Source organism: Felis catus, chromosome B2 (assembly GCF_018350175.1).
Source record: "Felis catus isolate Fca126 chromosome B2, F.catus_Fca126_mat1.0, whole genome shotgun sequence".
Taxonomy (NCBI): Eukaryota; Metazoa; Chordata; class Mammalia; order Carnivora; family Felidae; genus Felis; species Felis catus.
This window is the reverse complement of record NC_058372.1, coordinates 146,024,391-146,045,054: the sequence shown is the minus strand read 5'-3', so window position 1 is coordinate 146,045,054 and position 20,664 is coordinate 146,024,391. Positions and strand designations below refer to the sequence as shown.

General features: G+C 38.1%; 1 protein-coding gene across 2 annotated transcripts in view; it reads right to left on the bottom strand.

Annotated features, from left to right (window-relative positions):
- Positions 1-20,664, bottom strand: part of PACRG (parkin coregulated) — a 513,250-nt gene that overhangs the window by 202,116 nt on the left and 290,470 nt on the right. For both annotated transcript variants that reach the window (XM_003986697.6, XM_045058627.1), the window contains exon 4: positions 5,889-6,038. In XM_003986697.6, the coding sequence (XP_003986746.2) occupies positions 5,889-6,038 (150 nt within the window). The remainder of the gene's footprint in view (positions 1-5,888; positions 6,039-20,664) is intronic.

The following is a 20,664-nucleotide window of genomic DNA, read 5'->3' as shown; positions in this document are numbered from 1 at the left end:
GTAAATTGGAGACAGGTGCAGACCAAAGGGCCCCTATATGCATCTTCCGGCTTTGTTATGATCCTAGGATTCTCATTAGAGCAACTAGTAAAATCTGAGCAGAGGAAGAACCCAGAAGAGATTAGATATGCACACGATTGTTCTAAATCTAACTTGCAGGAATGGGGGGGTGGGACAGTAGTTCTAATCTGTTCCTTAATAAGTTTAGGACATTCAATTGGCTTCAAATCTAATAAACCTAATGATTTCAAAGAAACTTTGAAGTAAATTTCTAAAATATAAATCACACTCAAAATTGGACAGAATCCCGCAGGGAATAAACCTCGATTCCAAAATTAAATTTAAAGCTCTGTGAAATAACCTTTATGCGAGTCAATTATGAAACAAAAAACAAAGACTTTTTTGGTACACAATCAGCCCCCAAAAGTTCATCAACATTAAAAAAATCTTTTTAACGTTTGTTTATGTTTGAGGGAAAGGGAGAGAGACAGCACAAACGGGGGAGGGGCAGAGAGAGAAGGAGACGCAGAATCTGAAACAGGATCCAGGCTCTGAGCTATCAGCACAGAGCCGACACGGGGCTCGAACTCACAAACTGAGATCATGATCTGAGCTGCAGTCCGACGCTTAACTAACTGAACCATCCAGGCACCCCTCAACATGTTAAAGAACCATTGAGAATAGGTTCCACTGGGCTCACAGAAACTCTGGGAGAATTTGAATCAGGTTAATTGAGAACACCTAGGTTTCCATCAGGAGTTGTTCTCAGTGACTACCAGCAGAAATCAACTGTTTCTGGCTTTTTCAAACGACTTAAACTTCAGGGTCAAAGAGTTGGTACAAATACTCTGAAATGTTGCAAATTTACTGCATTCTCATCACCTATAGGTTTCAATGTGTCTGAATTTGAACTGCAATTTTTAAATCCCTCTTTTCATAGACTTTAATTAGTCTGTAGTGGCATACAGTCTATAACTATCCTAGGAAAAACCTACACGCGAGGGGCCATGTTTGATTTCCACATCCACATAAACACGTCATTTCATGACTCTATCTACTTTCACATGTTCCATGACATATACTCATGGTGCTATTTGAATTGCTGATGCCCGGAGTCTCTGAACTGTTTCAGGACTATTGGTGCCGTTGGAAACAAAGGAACCAAAATTAGGATTGCCTCCAGAAAGCAGAGTGATTGGATAGCTGTAATCTGCTGGCAGAGCCCCATATTTTAGCTATAAATGTTTTAATGCCATTTATTGTGTCACGCTTCTCAAATGCAATACACTGCACCATTAATTTTGTAGTTTCATCTCTGGAAGCTATAAATCGAACATTCCTATTGTCTTAATTTTCTGTAACCTTTAATAACATTTGCGAAAGAACACAGGGAGGAAGAAATTGCTATTATAGAAATTCTTCCTTCTCTTTCACCCAAAGCAGTGGCTGGAAAAACAGCAAGGTTTAGATATCCAAAATCCATCGTTTCGAATTAAGGAAAACAAGCTCAAACTTAGACCCTACTTCAGATCCTCCAAAGAGGATACTGATGCAGGGGCCCCTTGTTTGTGGCGCTCAAGCTTGTCTTTTCCAAATGCGATTTTCCCCAAAACATCAGTCACGTTTTCGAGCTTAAAGATTATGTCAGGAAGAGATGGATTTGAAAACCAGTTATTCTTGAATGAATCCCAGGGTCCTTAACTCACTTGGTCACCCACCTGGCATGTGGCAGGGGAAAGCTGAATCCTTTGAGGCAAAGGGATTGCCCCAGCTGGGGAACCACGAGTCTGTGTGTGTTCACAGCCAGGCTCGTGGAAGGGCCAAGGGGAGGAGTTCCACAACCACGGTCACAAAACATTCAACCGTCTATTCATGGTGCGACACAGTAATTTTATAGTGCTGCAATGTTTATATAGAATATCATATAACAATATGTGTAATACTGTACCTCTATATAATGTTGTATGATAATCATGGCTATCTCATTTAATACCCAGTCAAGGCCAGGCTGTACGTGAAGCGCCTACGGACACATTATCTTGAATTGTCACGTCAACCCTACCGAGAAAGGTGCTATTATCTTTTACACGGATGACTTAGGAGAATCTAAAAGAAATTTAAACGCAGAGAAGTTCCGTGATTTGTGTCTTCTGACTCTAAGATGCTACCCTATTCCACATGATAATTGGCATCTTTAGACTTCTGTTGTTTTCATAACTGTTGAAAGTTAGCCTCATTAAACCCTGTAAAAAATAACAGTCATAAAGAGGTACACAAAGCCACGCTTTCTCTTAGGGCAGGAATAGTCTTGTGGGTCTTGCCGTAAGTTTTAGCACCTACAGAAGTGTCGACTGGGGCTTCCAGCCCCGTCTGCTCCTTCCTGCGGTCGCTTCCCTGTGGTCCCCTGGAAAGACTCCAAGCTGGGGTGCCTGACAGCCCGTGCTTGCTTCAATGTTTGTCCAGCCCTTATCTACTCAGCCCACTGCTCGTCTCCAACAAAGTCCATGTGACATTAAAATAGGCCAGAAATTACGAAAAAGGACGAGTTAGTAGAATTAAGCTAAAGCTTGCACTTTGAGGGAATGCTGACAGAGGACGAGGTCGTTATAGTTGAAGGACTATTCTCTGTTTCAATCTTTCCGTCTTTCTGTCATTTGTATCTGGTCTCATTCAAAAAAATGTAGATTTTGTGATGGGACTGTTTGTTTTGATCTGAGTTTAACAAGACAATGACTTATGTGAAAGTAGGAAAAAGTGGAAACAGAACTCTATGTGTGGAATTGTTTTAAATACACTGAAATTAAGGATGAATTTTTTTCTAATGTTACATGCTGTAAATTGCTACTATATTTTTTTTATAAATACAACTGTTACTAAAGACATCTGCTGAAATAAAATAAGTATATATGGTTCTGTGAATATGAATATCCATAATTATAAAACGGGATTTACTAAACTATGTATTACAGTTAAATTATTTCTATCCTAAAAACACTATTGTAATTGGAAATCTTACGTATGCTCCTTCTGGTAGAACTGGATCTTTGGCAATATAGCCACTTTGAAGAATGGCTTTAAGTTTTATAGCCAGAATGCTCCAATTTTGTAATATGACCCTCTGGAAATACAGCTTACTGCATTCTGGCTTTGTACTGACAGGTTTCTAAGATAAGTAGAAAATGAGGCTAAAGCTAATATTTTTTCCCCCTCAAATTTCAGAGAGATATTAAGCAGAAAAATAGTTGAATGTGGAATCACTGGTGCATGCATTTAGGAATGTTCCAAAATAATTAACCTTGTTTGGGACCAATTAAGGCTATGGTATAAACTATAAATTCCCACATTGATAAAATCTAAATAGGGATATATTCCTAAAGCTAATTACTTCTTTTGTTAAGGATGTGAACATCTGTGAGTTAAAGAATTAAATAAAGAGTATGAGAAAGATGTAGAAACCAATTGCTTTTGTTTAATAATCTAGAGATTTATCTCTTTGTGGTGGCTTAACTTCTTCTTCTTTACAGGTTTCCTGGAGGATGAGGGAGATTTTCATTGTCTTTCTTCTTCTGTTTTTTGTATTACATTTTTTTTAAATTTTTTTTTCAACGTTTATTTATTTTTGGGACAGAGAGACAGAGCATGAACGGGGGAGGGGCAGAGAGAGAGGGAGACACAGAATCGGAGACAGGCTCCAGGCTCTGAGCCATCAGCCCAGAGCCCGACATGGGGCTCGAACTCACGGACCACGAGATTGTGACCCGGCTGAAGTCGGACGCTTAACCGACTGCGCCACCCAGGCGCCCCTTATTACATTTTTGAAGTTTATTTATTTATTTTGAGAGAGAGAGAGCTACAAGGGGAGGGGCAGTGAGGGAGAGAATCCCAAGCTCTGTCAGCACAGAACCTGATGCGGGTTTGAACTCATGAACTGTGAGATCGTGACCTGAGCTGAAACCAAGAAGTGGATGCTTAACCGACTGAGTCACCCAGGTGCCTCCTTTTTCTTCTTTTATACGGTACATAATGATGCTTAGATTTGAGTTGCACATTCTGCTGTGGGACCCAAAGGCATTAACACAGTGTTGTAGTGCCTTCTCCTACTCAAGTGAGGGAAGGCAGATGTGTTGGTGACCATCGTCCATGATGGTCAGGTACAGAAGCAGATGATTATATATGAGAGAAGTTACAGAGGGGCAACTTTTATGATGAAAACTCAGACATAGTAATAGTACTTTCCCCACAGGTTTCCATGAGGATTACCAGAAAACACTTGCTAATCACACACTTCAAAAGTGTTACCTACAACCGAGACTTTGGGGGTGGCTGTTCCTTGATTCTTCCAGTATTTAAGTAATTCTCTCTCTCTCTCTCTCTCTCTCTCTCTCTCTCTCTCTCTCTCTCATCTCTATTTCTATCATCTTTATCTCTATCATCTCCATGTCTCTCTCAAGTTAACTAGAGGCTAAATACGATGGATGAACTCAGCACCTCTTTTATGAACCATAATTGAACAATGTTTGCACGTGGAATCATTCTATAACTTCATGGATATTCGATGCCACTCTCCAGTAAAACTATGAATTCTGAATCAAAAATATTTAAACAAGCATTTTCCATAAAGTAGAAATGCTGTTACTGAAACTATTAGTTTGTTAGGTCATAAGGGATTCAATTACCAACACCTAGTTTTTAGTTTCCTGAAAGAGTAACCAACTTGTCTAAATGTCCACGGTAAGTCTACTGCCATTCAGAGGTTGTGGAATGGATATTAACTTACTCCATTCTTACATTTCCGTAACTCCAGGTGAAGTCCTTGTAACCAAATATGTCTAATATTGAGTATATAAGTAGGTCCTATTATTGAAATACAGCTTAAGACTTTCTGAGAAATCCATGATTTGCCTAAGTAACGAGACTTTTAGTAGCAATTTATGAACAATGTAAAAAATAGTGCTTCCAAACAAAGGAGTTGTATGTGGCAGGAACACTCAGTTTTGTTGCTTGATTTTTTTTTCTTGTATGTACATAAGCAGATCATGTCACAAAATTTTCATGCAGTGTTCTGCTAAATTGCTAACTTATTTACATAGCTGTCAGGAATTAACTTCAAATGTTGACTTATGCTATGCATATAAGAAGTATGGAAATTCAAAGTTAGCAACATAAAAGAAAATTAGAGTCACATCCTTTCAAAGAGGCATAAAAGGAAAATCACACTCTCAATGAACAAATATACATCCACTGTCTGCCAACCGATCACCACAACTTGCTAGTGCCTTTGTTAGGGTAGAGCAGATTCATGTGAGCTCATCAGTGCTTTCCAAAGCTTATAGAATTATTAAAACAAATAAATGTATCAGTACACATGCATTTATAATCAGCACTCACCATCAAGTAGATTATCTATTTTTCTATTTTTTTAGAAATGAGAGAACATATATTAAAACTTCCCAAGCCACACGTATCATATTTTAACGATATTGCTTTAAAAATTCATCTTAAGCCAATTAATAAAAACTGCAATTTTAACAGAGTATCTAAAGGTAGAATTACTGCCAAGAGAAAGGACAAACTCAAAACCTACTAATGTAGTCACAAGACTATTAAAAAAACTTTACAATTTAATTATTGGAAGATTATAGAACTGCTTCAGCGCTTCTGTACTGAGTAAGTAAGCTATACGTGTGAGGTGTAATAAATGAAATTGTTAATTTTACTGTTTCCCTAGGGAGTAGCAGGGGAAGAGTGGGAGTTACACTATTTAGATCTCCAAATGGATCTTGGTTTATAAGCAATAATAAATCCTAAATGTGTTGCTAATTAACTCTACTTCAAACCACTCCCTTTTTTTAGGCCTTAAAAGACATTTGACTCCTGGGATCACTCACCATTCATATTCTTAAAGATGTTCAGGATGGGGAGGATTTGACGGTAATAGGGCACCAAAGCTTCACCCACCATCTCAGCTGACACAGCCAGATGTTGGAGGACTTTGAGGGTGACGCAAATGACCTGTCGATTTCGAAGATTCAAGGCATCTATACGGTAGGAAAGGGAACAAGCCGAAAATAAAAAGCATTAATTTCTACAATGTGAAGGTGAGTCGATTCATAGACCACGTCGTTGAAATGTACTCTGTTAGCTGGGTGAAACTTTATTATTAGAATTTTGAATGATGCACTGTAGCCTTTCATGTTATAAGCAAGATCTTGTTTGTGTGTTTTTTGTTCTTCCTGCTTGTGCTGATTCTTCACCAAGCCTAAGAAAGCCGCTCATCGTCCTTCACAGAAGAGGCTGGTGATGGACAGGTGGCATGAATGGTAAAAGATCAGTTAGTGTCGCTGGGGTTAAAGGGCTCCCATGAAGTTTGACAGACACATTTCTATGCAACAACCCTTTCCAGTTAACAACCGTGCGATTCTTAAAACCATTACCAGGAAACAAACATTTATTTGGGAAGGAAGGACTGGGTGTGGTACGTGTGAGTAGAAACTATCGGCCAGTTAACAAACACTGACAACGTTCCTCACAGAAGTGAACATCAAGTGACTATATTTAGACTCTTAAGAAAGCAGGAAAGAAAAGCGAAAATTTTAAAGCTCAGAACTTTCGAAAGAACCAACACTAAATCAGAGACCAAACATACACTATGGTTTTTAGAACAATTCTGAACGCACACTCTGAAAGCTGTACTGCAGAGACAGGATGGGAAAGTTACCTGTTATCCCCTCACACGCGGGGTCTGGAAGGTACCATTTGTTCTAGTGGGGAAGGCCGAGGACCAGGGGCCAGGACACTAATAACTGGCTGTATAAACTTGGCCAACTCCCCTACACTTTTGTTCCTTGGTCATAGGAGCCTATTATCTACTTTCTAAAATGACTAAAAGTTCCCAGATTTAAGTAGAAAGCCTGTGTAAGGCATCTATTCTAGAAAGTCAGAGGGGGTAACTGATAAACTGTGATGCTCCCAGACTATTCCAAGAGAAAGCCAAAGGCTCTTATGTGTCACATGTTCTATCTTGTAAGGAGAAGATTGGCTGCAATTAAACTCTGTGCCATTTATGGAGGGACAAAGGAACCAGGCTACCAAAATGGATGACGCCACGGTCAATACACCTGTGATGCAGACCTGATATTATTCTTGAACTCCAGCTCACATTTCCAAAAGCCTGGATCTTCTAGCACCTCAAATTAAGTTTGTTCCAAAGACAAGTGGTCTCCATACTTTATATTTTTGTTCTGTTCCCCATACTGATAATGATACAACCAGATTCCTAGCCTCCAGGGTCAAAGTCTGTTTCTCATCCCTCACACTCCTCATGTTGTAGAGCCATCTTGTTCTGTTTTTGCAATGGCTCTTGAATTTGTGTCCTCATCCCCTCCTCACCTCCTCTCCTCTGGTCCTGGGTCTCCATCCTCACTTCTAATCCTCTGGTTCTTGACCTAGGAACTCCTCTATTGGAGCACTGTCATGGCTCTTTCCAGACACCCCTTCTTTTCATCTTTCTCAAATGTCCCAACCTGTCTTTTCACACTGCTGCTGGATTAACCTTCCTAGAGCATATTTGGTCATCTCACTATCTGGTCAAAGAGTTCAGAATCTCTCCTTATCCCTTTTTCTACAAAATAAAGTACAAACTAGCCAGGCACAAGGATCACACCTGGAATAAGTTTGAACCAAACTGAATTATCAATTAAAAATCCAAGAATACAAGGTATCATTGCCATTTACTCTGGAATTACTAGGAAGTTTAAAAAAGTCAGATGTGGAAACTTTATTGCCTCCAGCAATATAATGGGTATTGGGGCAATAACACCGTAGGATGGCCCCTAACATCTGGTATGGTACAGACTACACTATGGTTTGGTTTAAAAGGACAGACGTTCCTCAAGTTATAATAGGGTTATGTGCCAATAAATCCAGTTGAAAATGTTGCAAGTCAAAAATGCATTTAATACACGTACCCTACTGAACATCATAGCTTAGTAGGCTAGGTTAATCATGCTCAGAACACTTATATTAGCCCGCACTTGGGCAAAACCATCTAACACGAAGTCTATTTTATAATGAAGTGTTAGATTGAATATCTCATGTAATATATACCTTACTGAAAGTGAAAAACAGAATGGTTGTGTGGGTACAGAACTGCGAGTGTACTGGTTGTTATCCTCACATGGCTGACGGAGAGCTGCGGCTCATTGCCACTGCCCAGAATCATAAGAGAATATTCTGCCAGTAGCTCAGGAAGAGATCAAAATTCAAAATTCTGTTTCTACTGAAAGCCGATGGCTTTCATGCCATCTTAAAGTCAAAAAGTCCTAAATCAAACAATTTTTAGTTAAGGACTGTCTGTAAACACAATGTGATGAATGGAGAATGCTCAGCTTTAACTCAGGGAACGAATCTAAATATAACTATGGGATTTGATCGTATGATGGCTCATTACCACAGCATTTAGACACACTGCAGGCCATTCCATATTCTGAAAACAACTAGAAATAGAAGGATATAATTTAGCCTAAAAGTTGTAGTAATAAGATATTCAAAGGCAAAGTGTCAGAGTACTATGGGAAGATAGAAAAGGAGAAGGGAAGGTACAGTATCTCACAGTCAGTAGTGGGGGGTTCTTTTTCTGGTTTTATGCAATCTAAAACTTGTTTTTTAGGTAAATGGGTACTGAACCCTGCCTACTGACCCAGTTCAGCTTAACAAAAGAGAACTAGGAACCTGCAGAAATGTTGAACATTCTTTCAAAAAGTCTGCCAATGAAGCTAAACATGTGTAGGTTCAGAACTTCATAGTGCTGTGTCATAGCTCATATAATAGTACCTAATATATACCAAATATTTTCATATTCCAGGATTTAAGCAAAGCACTTTACATATATTAGTTTACTTAATCCTCATTCATCAAATACTTATTGAGAATGTGGATGTGCCAGTCACTGATTTAGGAACTGGAGATAGAGAAGTGAGTAAGACAGATACGGCACTCATTCACTTGCATCTTATAATATAGTATGGAAGAAGATAGTGAACAAATACTCCAAGTTTGATGAATATTCATAAAAGTTGGGTATTTAAACAGTGACTCAAAGTGGGCCTCCAGCCCAGTTGAGAGAAAGAAGACTGCAAGACCCAGGGACAGACTCTAGGGTTGAGTGGATGTTATTTAGGTGAAGAGTATTTATTCCAGAAGGGGAAAGAGCGTGCTAGAAAATGTCTCCTCTCCTCTTAGATAAAGGAGTCCTCCTTGTACAAGATAGACTCTAGCTCATAGGGATAAAGTTCTACTTAGCAATGTGGGAAAAAACTCCAGATATTTTAGAAACTGTCTTCTAAATAGTTTCATCATTGTGTACATATTTTCCTTAAGGTCATTTAGAAGTGGTAGGAAGAAGCATGTGGGTGTGTGTAGATATATATAAATGTAGCACTTTTTCTCAAGCTAAAAGATTCACTAGGTCCCATCTTGCCATATCAACCAAAGGGAATCAGATGTTTAAGATCCTGGGTTTCTGCCTTTTGTCTCTACTCATCCGTACTTCCCACCCCACTTCTTAAGACGAACTCATAGCCACATCCGAATAAATGTTTTATAAACTGTTTAGTGAAGAAGGATTAGACGTCAAAACAGAACCACATGGGTGTGTTGTGTTTTTCAAATACAAAATAAATGTATAAACGAGTGCATACAACTCTCATTCCATTTTGGAGATTTTGTTCTTCACCAAGAAAGCCTTTCTGTTGACACTATGAAGTCACAAGTAAGAGAATCTATTAAAGATGTTAGAAGAGAGAGCTATCTGTGCATGGGTACAGCCCATGCTGTACAGCCCATGGACACCAGCCCATCTGGTGACTGCAGAAAAGATTTTTGTAACCATAGTGGTTACTGAATATTGGCTTATCACAGTGGTCATCTTTTAGAATATGTATGTCAAAGCTTGCAGTAACACAGCCGGGGATATGCTCATTTACTATCAATGTTAGAGTTTGCCATATAGAATATATTGACTAAAGAGTAAAGTTTATATATATATATATATATATATATATATATATATATATATATATATATGAGTAACAATAACATCAAACTGTTGTTGATTAGGTTTATGCCTGTATGTATAGATAACTGATCACTTGGAAGTAAACTAATAGTGTCTTTCACCATGGATAGTAATAATAGCTATCAGGAAATAATTATTTCATTTTACTGCAACCTTGATTGAATTAACATGGTTGTGATACATGTTATTGGATGGACAATGACTGACAAGTAATATGTGTGAACCATTACTCTTAATGGCATCTAAAATGGAACTGGATGACCAGGGAATAGTTCTAAAACCTCTGTAGTCACTGTGAAATAAAGGCAGTGTATGCACTATAAAAGACCCTTAACTTCATCCAGGAGGGATCTTTTTATGCTGCCCCTTTCCACTTCAGTTCCTCTATTTTTCTTTCTCATTCTTGAGGAATTAAGATATACCATTAAGTTGGAAGTCTTTTTGTTCTTACTATCCCAATGGAATTAAATAAAAAAGACGGCTTTTTTTTTAAACAAAGTTCTTTTTCTTTGAAAAAGTATGTTAACAGATATAAAGAATATGATTCTATAGCTTGAAAGAGAAGGAATGTGTTTATTCTTGTGTTGATGGGCCTGAAAGCTATTGTCAAGACATAAGTGAGAACTTTGAACTCAAGATTTAAGATTTTGAAAAGGGTCTGACATGAGACATCTACTGACATTCTAGATCAGCCAGTGGAACCTTTCTATTCAGAAAATTGGATTTCTATTGTACTGCTTACTGCCTTCAAGAATAATCAACAAGACAGAGCTCCCAGATATATAGAAATTGCTGAAGAATAAGGAAAAAAATAATTTAAAGTCGAAGTGGTAAAACTCATTCATCTTAGATGGTTATAAGTTACATGTATGATTTTTCTCAAGCATAAAATCTATTATTGCCATAATCTGTGCAAAGTCTGAACATTTTCTACTATTAGATATGATTCACTACTGGGAAATCAGGAAAAATGGAAATATTTCTACTTCTTTTAAAACTGGAAACACCAAACAAAATGCAAAAGCCAACAATAAAATCTAAAAAAATATTTTTGGCATATGCTATAAATGTTAATATCCTTGATATACAAATAGCTATCACAAACCAATAAAAGAATTTGCTAATTAAAAATGGGCAAAGAATATGCATAGATAATACACAAAATAATAAAACAAACAATATTCCAGAGTGTTCAACTTCGTTAGTAATCAAGATAAACACTACTTAATAATTTTGAGTATCATGTAACAAAAAGGCTTTGAAGAGTTAATACTCAGTGTGGACACAGGTTTGGGAAAAGAGGCACTCTCATAGATACCACATTACAAGCCATCACAACCTTTCTATAGCAATATAGTAGTTCCCCCCATCTGTGGGGGATATGTTCCGAGATCCCCCCGCCAGTAAATGCTTGAAACAGCAGATAGTACCAAAGCTCACATATGCCATGTTTTTTTCTATATGTACATTCTTATCATAAAGTTTAATTCATAAATTTGGTACAGTAAGAAATTAAAAATTATAATAGAACAATTATAACAATATACCATAGTAAAAGTTATGTGAGTGTGGTCTCTGTCCCTCTCTAAATATCTAATCACTCTTCTTGTGATGATGTGAGATGAGAAAATGCCTACATGATGAGATCGAGTGAGGTGAATGACGTAGGCATTGTGACACAGCATTAGGCAACTACCGACCTTCTGACATATGCCAGAGGAGGATCATCTGTCTCTAGACCGCAGCTGACCACAGGAAACTGAAACCATGGAAAGCGAAACCATGAATACAAGTGCGTGTGTGGGGTGGGGGTGGGGGGCAGGATGGAGACTACTGTGTGCTTATAATTAACCCAGCAATTTCACTTCTGGGCATTTGGTCTAAAGTATGCAACAGTGCAGAAAGAGTGATAGGGAAGGATGTGAAGGATAGTATTATTTATAACTAGAAACAATCCAATTGTTTCAAAAACAATGGATTAAATAAAGTCAGCTGTACCTACATAATGGAAAATTATAGTTACTCAAGTCATCTAACAGAAAAATATTTTTTAAAAATAGGAAAGTGTTTATAAGATACAGGTGAATAAAAAAGTAGCTTGTAAAGTATATTTTTACTATGTTCTCATTGTGTAGAACAGAATTATATACTCCACTGCAGTAGAGATGATATTTTCCATAGGTCTATACAGACATAGGGTTTTATTCCATTAAAAAACATAATTTTTAATACTGCTTTAAAATGTCAGTATACTTTGCATATTTACCTAAAAATATTATTCTTCATGGTCATAACTTTGTATATTTTAATATAGTGGAATATGGAACTCTCTCCTTATTCTTTCCCAGTATTTTCTTGATTACTCTTAACCATTTATATCTCGAGGCAAACTTTAACATAATTTGGTCAGGTTAAAAAACATGCTTGAGACTGATAATTTCAATAAAAATTTATTGAAATTTTTATTCAATAAATTTAGAGACTAATTTTGGGGGAAATTATCATCTTTACTACTGAATCTTTCCATTAAAAACATGTTTCTCTTCAGTTTTCCTTGTTGTATTTAAGCTCCTCAGAAAAGCTTTATGATATTTTTCATTTAGATTCCGCATAATTTGTTAGGTTTACTCAAAGCAATTTTATACTTTGTTACCATTTGTCTAAGAGCATATTATCTCAAAATGCATTCTGAAAATTATTGAGAACACATACATAAAACATATTATTTTCATATATTTATTTACTGGCTAACTTACTGAATTCTCTTATTGGTTCTATTGTTTTTGAGTGAATTCAGTTGGTGTCTGTAAGTAATTATATTACCACAAACATTGCTAAATTGATCTTAGCTTTCTGATATTTATTTTTGGTCATATGACAGAGGCCGGGATTTCTGAAAGAAAGTACAGTATTATAATGCTGAGGGCGGACATTTTAGTTTTTGGATCATTCTCATTTATTTTGATATCTTAAATGATTATTTTTATTATATAAAATGTCTCCAATATAAAGGGTCATTTGACCATTTTTAAGTATACAGTTCTGTGGCATTAATAACATTCACAATGTTGTGCAATTAACATCACTATCTGTTCCCAAAACTTTTTCAAGTTTCTATTTCCAAACTCTATACCCATTCTGCAGAAACTCTCCGATCTTCTCCTTTCCAGCCCCTGGTGACCTCTCATCTACTTTCTGTCTCTAGGAATTTGCCTATTACAGATGTCTTCATGTATCTGAAGTAATTTTTTGAAGTTAAAATATTTTATAAATATTTAAGCTTGTTTGGCCTAATATATTACTTGAATTAGATTTAAATGGATATAAATTTTTCCGGTCAAGGGGCGCTAATCATCTAATTCATTAATTTACAGAGTATAACGAATTCACAATGTGTTTTCAAACTAAGTGTAGGTTTCAAAATTGTAGAAATTTTTCCTCTTCCAAAACAGAACTCAATTTTCTCTATCTTCCTCTGTCCCTCTCCCCTGCTCATTTGCACGTGTGCTCCCTCTCTCTCTCAAATAAAAAAAAAGGAAGAAAGGGGTACCTGGGTGACTCAGTCAGTTGAGTGTTCTACTCTTGATTTCAGTTCAGGTCATGATCCTGGAGTCCTGGGATAGAGCCCTGCAATGGGTTCCATGCTCAGCATGGAGCCTGCTTAAGGCTCTCTCTCTCTCTCTCTCTCTCTCTCTCTCTCTCTCTCTCTCCCTCTGCCCCTCTCCCCAGCTCAAGCTCTCTCTCTAAAATAAAAAAAATCAACTAATTAAAAGTAACAGAACTCAATTGCTAAATAAATAGACATGGCCGGATTTCTCATATTCCTGGATAATTAAGCAGCAGAGACTTAGGTCAGCTATTATGAACATCCAGGAAGCCTACATAAGGGTTACAATTTTGTCTTTAATTCATTCTTTTCCAGGAAGCATTCTGTACATAAAAAGCATCAATTTTTCTCTATCCCATACAGAAAGGAATTATCTTTATTTTCTATCAAAGTTTTGTCATTACAAGTGATTAATTTTTTCACTTTTCAATTGGTAAGAATATATTATGACTTTAGGACCACAGCGCACAATTTAGTATTTGGTGAGAGTGTTTGGCTTTTCTTTCCCTTAAATACTTAAAGATAGAAAATAATTGTTTTAAAAATAAATGAAAGTATTCATTACTTAAATGGACTTAACAGTAGAGTCACTAGCATGATCAATTATACTCACAATTATCCTTATACTCACAATTCTGTAGACATAAAAGAAGCTGAATAATGACGTAATCCTGCGCACTGCACCTTCTTGCTGTGGCCAAGGTTGGCTCTGTGCCTGCTTTCACACATACTCAACACCTCCAATGGCGGCAAAGACTAAACTTCCCAATACCCTGCTTTGTCAGAAAGCAGTGCATCGTTTGGCTTTTTGAACCTTGCTCCCCTGCTGGCTCAGTTCAGCCTGAAGGAGCAGGTGACAGATGGAATTATGACCAAGGGAAGGTGTTGGCCAACGCTGACTCCATTCTCCGAATAAGACCAAGTCACAATCTGCTATGACAAGCAGGCACTACCTCTGAGAATTACTGTTACATTCCCCTCCTCTGGTGGAGGAAGGGTTTCTAAATTTACCCAGCTTTAAGGCAGTGGAAGCAGCAGACTATGAGGAAGGACAAAACATACATAGGCTTTCCACAACACTGGCACGCTGAGAGCCGGAGCACCAAACAGAAGGCAGATAAACATACCCATTTCTAAGGAGGAGCTGCCCTCTCCACCCCAAAGCAGGAATTTGCAGAGCTACCCCCTGCTGAGCTTGGCATCAATATCTGGTACAGTTCTGGGGTCGATTATTCAAGCAGATTATTTGAGAGCTCCCAAGAAACTAGCAGTGATCACTATGAGCCAGGGGGGTTCTCCATAGTATCAGGCCAAGCTTACTTCATGTATTCTTACGACGGAGATTGTAACAGGACTGTATCAGCGAGACATCTGGCAAGACCTCCCTTGTTTTTCCCTTTTTGATTTTTGTTGTTGTTTTGTTTTAAAAAGAGAGAGAGAGTATGAGCAGGGAGAGAGGCAGAGGGAAAGAGAGAATCCCCAGCAGACTCCATGCTCAGCACAGAGACTGATGCTGGGCCCAGTCCTGAGGGATCATGACCTGAGCCGAAATCAAGAGTTGGAAGCCTAACCAACTGAGCCATATGGGTGCCCCTGGCAAGACCACCCTTGTAGGCAAGGCACAGGCAGGCATGGTTGAAGAATTAGGCTTTTTTTTCTTTTTTCTTTCTTTCTTTCTTTCTTTTTTCTTCTTTCTTTCTTTCTTTCTTTCTTTCTTCCTTCCTTCCTTCCTTCCTTCCTTCCTTCCTTCCTTCCTTCCTTCCTTCCTTCCTTCCTTTCTTTCTTTCTTTCTTTCTTTCTTTCTTTCTTTCTTTCTTTCGTGAACAACTGAATCCAAGCAATATGCCCTGATGATTTTGGTCCCACTGCAATACCACCAAGGTCTATACTTGATCTAATTCATTTTCCATTTAACATTTTTATTATAACTTGGATGAGAGTTATAGAATTCAAATCTATTAACTTTTCAATGACCCAAAGTTAGGAAGTCTGCAGAGATATGACCATGAAGGGCCACCATGAAGGTGAAAATAATAATTTGTTCTTACTATCATCTTGATTTGGCACTGTGCTAAACACTCTACTTATATGATTTGTTAATCCTTACATCATTTCTGGGCAGTAGGTTTTATAATCCCCTGGAGGAAATGAAATAATTAATTTGCCAAAACCATACAGCTAGTTAATCGCAAGCCGGAGTCTGCTTTGCATGAGCTCAAGGCCTGTGCTCAGAGTGGTTAGACCCAACTTCCTCCCAGAATCTCACCAAGTCCTGGTGGAAATGAAGCCAGACTTGGAACCTGTTCAGGAGAGAGGTTCAGAGCTGCACAGCAAACACAGACTTTAACATGGACTTTGGGCAGTGAGACTAGATACCTGCTGGGTCCTGAGCTCAAGCAGCTTGTTCTTAAGGGTCATGGTGGAGCTTAGTTTTCTGGCATCTTCTGAGCCAGCAAGCAACACTCTGTAGTGGGACTATACTTCGACTAGAACTCAGCCCTACATGGAAGGATGAAGACTTGCAGATGAAGTTTTAGCCTTGGCAAGTAAAAACTCTTGCCCTAATCAAGACAGACAATGATGATGGTAGTGATGATGATGGTGATGGTAACTATTATACTTACACTAGGTGCTCTGCTAAGAGCTTGAAATGTATTCACTCATTTAATCACTGAAATAACCCATAAGTTGGGTACCATTCTTCTGCCAATTTCAAAAACTGAGCCCCAACATGGTTAACTTGTCTAAAAGCTGGTAAGTGGTAGAGTTAGGATTTTGACCAAATGGTCTGCCTTCAGAGACTCTGCTCTTAACCATCACATGATATGGAAAATTGAGGACAGCCAATACATGATGAATTCAGTTTGAAAATGTACTATTTCTATTTTTAGCTCTTTATCCCTTTTATTCGACTGTGGGTTTTTTTGTTTGTTTGTTTGTTTTTTGTTTTTTGGCATGGACAGCTATACGCTCCATTTCCATCACCTCTGCTACCTCTCTCATTTTTGTTTTCCATCTCTCTCATTCATCTTCCCTACTCAAACAGGGCTGGGCCTAATTTCCACTCCCCATTACAGGTTCAGAAAGAATCTTTCCTCTGGTGAGGAACAGCTAACTGTTCAAATATTTCTGGGGTTGTCTAACCCCTGCCTCAGAGAGCTATCACCCTGCATCTATGAACACGTTATTTCTGTACAGGAAATTTTGTAGAGTGACATCAGCTTTATATTATGACTTCTTAAATGGGGAATTAAAGATGGTAACTGACGGGTTAAGTGTGAGAGAAATGGGTAGAGAGGAAGGAGGAAAGAACAGTGACCATCCGAGAGTTGGGTATTATAATCCCACCATGATTGCTCGTATTCAACACAACACTTAACACTTGTTAGAAGCCTGCTTTCCACACAACCTCACATAGTGATCACAACTCTCTGAGGTATGTATTAAATTCCTTATTTTAGAGATGATGCAGATTCATCTCATAAGTTCAACGAGTTGGACTAAATTGCACAAAATGGCACAGAGAGCAGCAGAAGCAAAGGCCATGTTCGTGGCCTTTCCAGTGGCCATGCTAATTCTCGAAAAGGACAAAGGTGGTCTTTAGCAACAGCTACTGAAAGTTCACAAGATGGAGGTGACTTCCTCAGAAAATGGATGTTTTAAGCTATAAGATTCCAGATTCCGTTTCCCTCAATAGCTATGGATTCTCATTTGGGAATCTGAATTGGTCAGTGTAAGTTAGGTTTGCTGCAGGTACAGATTAACCCCAAAGTCTCACTGGCTTTGCAGAGAAAAGGAGAATCTCATATGCCCAGTAGACATCCAATTCAGGTTAACACTGGGCACGAAGAGAGATAGAGGGCCGTGCATTGTCTCCAAAAAGCTTAGTTTGGAGGGAGCACACACTTCTTCTATTCACAGCCCAACGGCAGTTAGCCCCATGGTTCTGCATAACTGCATAACAGAACTGCTAGGGGCCTGAGAGATATTTGGTGCTCAGTAAATGTATCTGACGTGGAATTCATGTTCTTTGGGGAAACTGACCCTTCTCCTTTCCTCTAACCTGTACTATGGGCAGCTTGCATGACCTAAGTTAATCCAGGATATCCCATCCCCCTTGACCACAGTTCAAGGCTGAGCATGTGCCCCTCGATGGGATATTCACAGCGAATCTTTAACTTTTACTTTTTCTGGAGATTCAGGGACAATGACACTTTGTCTTTTTACAGGTGTAAGTAAGTAAGCATGTAGTCCCAGGATCTACTGGGCACATTTGGAGGCTAAAAGGGAGCCAGCTTTAAATGACCTTGCATGAAACAAAGCAGAGGGTGACAATGGTGAGCCACCAGATTAAACCTTGCTGGGATTGAGACTCATCTCTGCGTTGTTCAGTTATGTAAATTATTAAGCAAACCTGACTGACAATTTGAATTTTTTTTTTTTTTTGCATTTTGTAACCAAAATAATCCTAATGGACCCCTTTTCCATATTTTCAGAACAAATTAGCTATTTCCTTCTTAAATTAAAAATCATTACTTTTTCATGGTTATCACTTTAAAAATAATTTACCTGGAAAATTTCGATGTATATAAGTAAAAATTATTAGATCACAAATAAAGAGTAATGCTTTTCACTTGTGCTTGCTCCTTTCTAATTAAATACAATTCTCAAGACCATTTTTTGTGTTGTGATATGAACTCTCATGCTTTATCCTTAACTGGTATATTTTTTTCCCATTGAGTATTCTTTAACAAGAGTATTTTGCTTTGTCAGATGTTATTGTTGCTTGAATGTTAAGTGGCTTTGGCTGTGTCTGTGCATGTTTATCCTTTATAGCTGGGTGACCTCAACTCATTAGAGCTCTCCTAATGAGGCCACTGTCCTATGTGGTGTCTATTTGTAGATCTGTGATATTTCTGTAATTCTTCAGCCGCTGGAGTCACCTTGCCTTCTAGTAGACCATCTCACAAATGTACGTTACTACTCCTAAACAAAAAGAATCACCTGAAAGAATGTAAGATGAATAAACAAAAAATTGATCTCTGCACTTAAATAATTTCCCTAGCCGATGCAAAGCATTATGTCATTATACTCTTTATTCGCTGCTTCATATTAGGGATTCTTACACAATAGTTTTCGTATTATATACATTATGGTGGCAAGCCTAAATGGCCACTTCACAGTTTTGATTATGACACCTATACAAATTTTAGTGCGGACGGCAGTTATGTACCTGATTAAATTAATTTTGCCAATATTTTGATGTATCGACTATGTACTAGCAAGCCCATCAGATGCTGTTGGGAATATGTTACTTTCTAACATTATGTTCTAAGTGACTGCAAGAAAGGAAGATGGAAAGTTCTGTCGGGGAGGGAAGGTGGGGTGGGGAGAGGGCTGGAGTTTAGGGTAGGCAAGGAGAGGAGAAACAGAAGAGGTTCCATAGAACAATTCTATTAGAGCTGGGCTTTGAAGGTCCCTTATCATTGAGGCATTTGGGGATGGGAGAGTGGGCATTCTCGAAAGAAAGCAAAGGTACGGGATAAGAAGTTTCATAGCACATCTGCTTTGGCTATAGCACAGGGCATAGGGCATAGGGCAAAGGGAAGTGCAGCTGACCTTTGAACAACACGACTACATGGATCCACTTATATGCAGATTTTTTTCAATAAATACAGTACAGTACTATAAATATACTTTCTCTTCCTTATGATTTTCTTGACATTTCCCCTAGCTTACTTTATTGTAAGAATTCAGTATATAATACGCATAGCATATAAAATATGTTAATCACCTGTTTATGCTATCACTAAGGCTCCCAGGCAACCATAGACTATTGATAGTTAAGTTTTGGGGGAGTCAAAAGTTTCTAGTGTTGAAAGACCTATGACTCTAAATTGAAATTTCCCAGGACAATGAATGAACACATAGCTGCATGAATGCATATCAACATGAAATTTGACATCACCATGTGGAGAGTATCCAGAAAGCTTTCAGAGATTGGGAGATAGAGGCCACAGGCAAATGGCTGAAAACCCCAATGGCATCAAGATGTTCAAAGCAAGGTAAGAACTTGGGAGGCAACAGAGACATGACCTCAAAATTCTGAATGGACATTATTTTCAACATAGCCAAACTAATAATCAAGTGTGATGGAAGGATTTCCAGATAATAAGGACTAAAACTACACCTTTCATACACTTCCAGGAAACTACTGAAACGTGCGCACTATAAAAATGATGAGGAAAACAAGACACACAGCTAGCGAAAAAGAGGGTAAACCTGAGAGAGGAGTAACAAAGTCTCAGGTCACCAGATTGGAGCAGAAAGGTGGAGGGTGGAAGGACCAAAGTCTCCAGAAAAAATAAAATTGATGGGTTACCTGATGTTCTGAACATTTGGAAAACAACATTCATTTGCTAGATCTTGAAGCATTTGAAAAAAAATAGTAAGTATATACAAATCAAGCAAACCACAGGAAAGACAATGATCACTGCTAAGAGAGACAGGTTGTCTAAAGAAAGAAATGTAACCGTAGATGTGTGATTCGCGACAAACAAGACTGGTGTGATCACAGTAGTGTAACAGCTGATTATGGATCTGACCAAAATAGTGACATGACTGTATCATAAAGATGGTGGGGGGGGGGGGAAGAAGATAAGCTTGTGGAAGAGAGTTAAATGTTTAGAAATTGGGATATAATTGACCTACAATGTTCGTTTCAGGTGTACAGTGTAATGATTTGGTGATTATATAAATTGCAAAATGATCCCGACAACAAGCCTAATTAACATGTCACCACATATAGTTACAAACATTGTTTTCCTGTGATGAGTGCTTTTAATACCTACTGTCTTAGCAACTTCTAAATACCAACACAATATTGTTAACTAGAGTCACCATGCTGTACATAACATCCCCCATGACTTCTTTGTTTTACGACTGGAAGTGTGTACCTTTTGACCACTTTCACCCATTTCTC